General features: G+C 37.8%; 1 protein-coding gene across 1 annotated transcript in view; it reads left to right on the forward strand.

Moving 5' to 3' along the window:
• Window positions 1-4,387, forward strand: part of LOC113824038 (uncharacterized) — a 5,520-nt gene extending 1,133 nt beyond the window's left edge. Inside the window, exons 1-3 of the mRNA XM_070119089.1 lie at window positions 1-598; window positions 2,070-2,275; window positions 2,554-4,387. The exon at window positions 1-598 is cut by the window's left edge and continues 1,133 nt beyond it. Coding sequence (XP_069975190.1) covers window positions 360-598; window positions 2,070-2,275; window positions 2,554-2,870 — 762 coding nt within the window. The 5' untranslated portion in view covers window positions 1-359 and the 3' untranslated portion in view covers window positions 2,871-4,387. The remainder of the gene's footprint in view (window positions 599-2,069; window positions 2,276-2,553) is intronic.
• The last annotated feature ends 11 nt before the right edge of the window (window positions 4,388-4,398 follow it).

Below are 4,398 nucleotides of genomic sequence, written 5' to 3' on the forward strand. Positions count from 1 at the left end.
CCTGCATTGGGTCCCATTCTCCGTCTCCTAAGCCCCCCCACGACAACAACGGGCAAGGGATTGGGGGGGGGGGAGCGACAGTGCTTTGCGGGGTGGCCGAAAAGCCAACATTTCTTGCATTGACGGGGAGGATGTCGTTATGGTCTGACTTGTGGCCGTATTCACAAACGATGCGAAGACCTTATACGACGACCTTATACAAACATCGTATAAGCTCGATGGTGCGTACCCAGAAACACTACGAAGGGCGGGACTTTGCGACGGCGATCGCATCATTTACCAGGCGTACCAACATTCCGATTGCTGTGATGGTGGGCAAGGTTGGTATGCCGCGCATCACCTGTTCAACGTAAACAAGCATGAACGCTAAGAAGACAGACCGTACAATTCCTCTCTCTGAAAAGCAACAGCTTTGCCTGGTGAGTCTCGTCACCGAGAGAGCTGACGTGGTTCAGTGTAAGAGCCAGGACCCCATGCTCCTGAATAGAAAAAAGAAGATTTGGGATAAAATTGAAGCTGAGTTTCGTGCAAGAAACCCAGGATGTGAGCCTCGTGGAGCACAGCAGCTCAAGTGGTCATGGGACCACATTAAACGGAGGTAAGTTGTATTTACGACTGTTCATTTTAAAAAATCATTACAACACATTGCAACATTTTTAAATCTAGGGGAGCATAGGTCATTTTGGGGTTGCAAAGGAAAGAATGTGGAATGTTAAATGTCATTGCTATAACTGAAATATGTTTGTAAATCAGATAAATTCAAAGGATATGTTGAATCTGGCATGATTATTATTCATTCTCTGAGTAAATGGTGTATGTTTATTTAAAACAAATAATGATAATGATAAACCCAGGCCAATTAAGGAGAATTGATGTGATCGATTTAAATAATTTTGGAATAGGCAACGAGTCCGACGAAATTAGGCATCATTTTGATAAGAATTCCATAACAATACTTTTAGGAGGGTTAATCATATATCCCGAGACTGTCAATGAAAAAAAAATCTGCTTGGTAACTGTCTTCTATATTATGAAACCATCCCTATTTTTGCATTCTTGTCGTGAACAGCTAAATTATATGAATTAATATGAAAGATGGGAATTAAAAGAAATAATAAATTGGATTTACCTTTCTCTGAGCCCAAATATAAATTGAATTGGTGGCAGTCAGACAAAGAAATAAACAAATGAGTAAATAGCATTGTGTCAATCAAATGAACTTGTATTTCATGCCATAAGAACCATCTAACCATTTATGTCATACAAATATATTTGTCATTATTTCATTTGCAGTAGCTATGAAAAAGATCTAAGAAGGTTATGTAATGGGAAACATGTGTGTCATTATTAAATATTGTTAGTTTTGCACAATTTTACTACGCAGATGACAGCTGGCATCCATCCCCCTGCACTGACAGTTTTCAATTTTAGGCCAATAATGTTTTTCCTAATGTTTTGGCACTTACTATTATTTGACTAATAGCCATTCTAATGCATGATTAAGAATTTTTATATAACAACTGTTATAAATTACAACTCATAATTAGCTCTCCTTTCTATTTTTTTGGTCAAAATTTGATCAGTATGTTTCATTATTTTGACAATATTTATTATATTTTGCGGGGTCTGACAGCACTGTTTACCTTTTTCCTCAATATTTGCTTATTCAGCTCTATCTTGGCTGTATATATAATATGAGTCTGCCGAGAATGTATCCCAGGTGGGGTTATGGGGGTCAGGCTATTTTTACATCCAATACTTTTGAAAATAGTTGTAAATGCAGCTTTCACTATTAGGAGAAACAATTTTATTTTTAAATTTGAATTCTTTGCTTTACCAGATATTTACCACAAATATTGTTTGTTCTATTTATCATGTTTACATGTGTTGTATTTTACATTAAAGGTCTATGCCTAGGTTTTGCGTACCTTTAATAGTGCAATGATTTATAAGTTAGATGTATGTGTTAAGTAATGAAATATTTTCTCTGAAAAGCAACTAACTGTAAGTATGGTTTTATGTACTTTGAGTTGACTTTCAAAAACTGTAACTTCTGCATTTATCTACAGAGTGAAACAGGAGCAGGCAAAGCAGAAGAGAAGGAGAAGTACTACTGGTGGAGGTCCACCACCAAGTCCACCAAGCATGACTGAGGCAATGTCTGCTGCTGCCATAATCATGGGTCATGAGCTGGCCATGAACGATGAGCCATACGACTCAATAGGGTTACACCCTGTTGATGAGGACGGTGATCCAATTGCCAGTGTGTCCATAGGTAGGTTCAGTCATAATTTTAAAATGTTACATCAGTTCACATGAGCATAAACTATGTATTCCATAGAGAAGTTAAAGATAACTTAGGATTAATATAAACTAAAGTTTTCCCTAAGTTATCATTACAGATTTGGTATAGAATATCCATGGAACAGTAATAAAATGCTTAAATTTAGCCATGATTTCTAAAGTTTAACTTGGCAATCATTTAAAAGCCATTTGTGATTGAAATTGTACTTTTTAAAAAATCATTGTAACTATTTTTTTTATTTATTACAGATCTTATAGATCTACAACAGCCAAGCACATTCAGTGTCCCTGCTCCATCCATTTCTTCCTTCACTCCTGTTCCATCCCCATCCCTTAATCCTTTTTCCTATTCAACCACTACCTCCACTCCCTTCACTCCTGTTCCAGCCCCTTCCCTTAATCCTTTTTCCTATTCAACCACTACCTCCACTAACCCATTTCACTCCAATCCTTCCTCCTTCCTTAGTTTTCCCCATCTCCCTTCTGCATATCTCCCACCTACACCTTCACCTTCCATAGTCGCCCAACACCTTCTCAAATTCCTTCTACTCCTTCCCCTTCACTAGTCCCACCTTCTTCACCATTTCCACCTTCTCCTTCACCGGTCACCACCCCTTCACCCTGTATTGTTGAGACTCCAGTCCAGGAACCTCCAAAGAAGAGGAAGAGGACAATACAGGAAGATGTATTTGAAAAGGCCCAGGAGAGGCAGGACAGCTTTCTCAGACAGAAGGAGAGGAGATTGGAGGAACAACACCAGGCACAAATGCAACTATATGTAAGGACAAATCAGCTGTTGGAGAATGGTGACCAACACATTAAAGCACTGTCTGGTAGGCTTGGATGCTTTTTAGACGCAGGGCACGAGGCATACACGAGCATGTCTGAAGCGTATAAGATGATTGCAGAGTCAATTAGGCGACAGCACAATATGTAATGTTTGTGTTTATTTATTATTACCATTATTATTGTTTTATTATTTGTGATGGTGGGCAAGGTTGGTATGCCGCGCATCACCTGTTCAACGTAAACAAGCATGAACGCTAAGAAGACAGACCGTACAATTCCTCTCTCTGAAAAGCAACAGCTTTGCCTGGTGAGTCTCGTCACCGAGAGAGCTGACGTGGTTCAGTGTAAGAGCCAGGACCCCATGCTCCTGAATAGAAAAAAGAAGATTTGGGATAAAATTGAAGCTGAGTTTCGTGCAAGAAACCCAGGATGTGAGCCTCGTGGAGCACAGCAGCTCAAGTGGTCATGGGACCACATTAAACGGAGGTAAGTTGTATTTACGACTGTTCATTTTAAAAAATCATTACAACACATTGCAACATTTTTAAATCTAGGGGAGCATAGGTCATTTTGGGGTTGCAAAGGAAAGAATGTGGAATGTTAAATGTCATTGCTATAACTGAAATATGTTTGTAAATCAGATAAATTCAAAGGATATGTTGAATCTGGCATGATTATTATTCATTCTCTGAGTAAATGGTGTATGTTTATTTAAAACAAATAATGATAATGATAAACCCAGGCCAATTAAGGAGAATTGATGTGATCGATTTAAATAATTTTGGAATAGGCAACGAGTCCGACGAAATTAGGCATCATTTTGATAAGAATTCCATAACAATACTTTTAGGAGGGTTAATCATATATCCCGAGACTGTCAATGAAAAAAAAATCTGCTTGGTAACTGTCTTCTATATTATGAAACCATCCCTATTTTTGCATTCTTGTCGTGAACAGCTAAATTATATGAATTAATATGAAAGATGGGAATTAAAAGAAATAATAAATTGGATTTACCTTTCTCTGAGCCCAAATATAAATTGAATTGGTGGCAGTCAGACAAAGAAATAAACAAATGAGTAAATAGCATTGTGTCAATCAAATGAACTTGTATTTCATGCCATAAGAACCATCTAACCATTTATGTCATACAAATATATTTGTCATTATTTCATTTGCAGTAGCTATGAAAAAGATCTAAGAAGGTTATGTAATGGGAAACATGTGTGTCATTATTAAATATTGTTAGTTTTGCACAATTTTACTACGCAGATGACAGCTGGCATCCATCCCCCTGCACTGACA

This window comes from Penaeus vannamei, chromosome 43 (assembly GCF_042767895.1).
Source record: "Penaeus vannamei isolate JL-2024 chromosome 43, ASM4276789v1, whole genome shotgun sequence".
Lineage (NCBI taxonomy): Eukaryota > Metazoa > Arthropoda > Malacostraca > Decapoda > Penaeidae > Penaeus > Penaeus vannamei.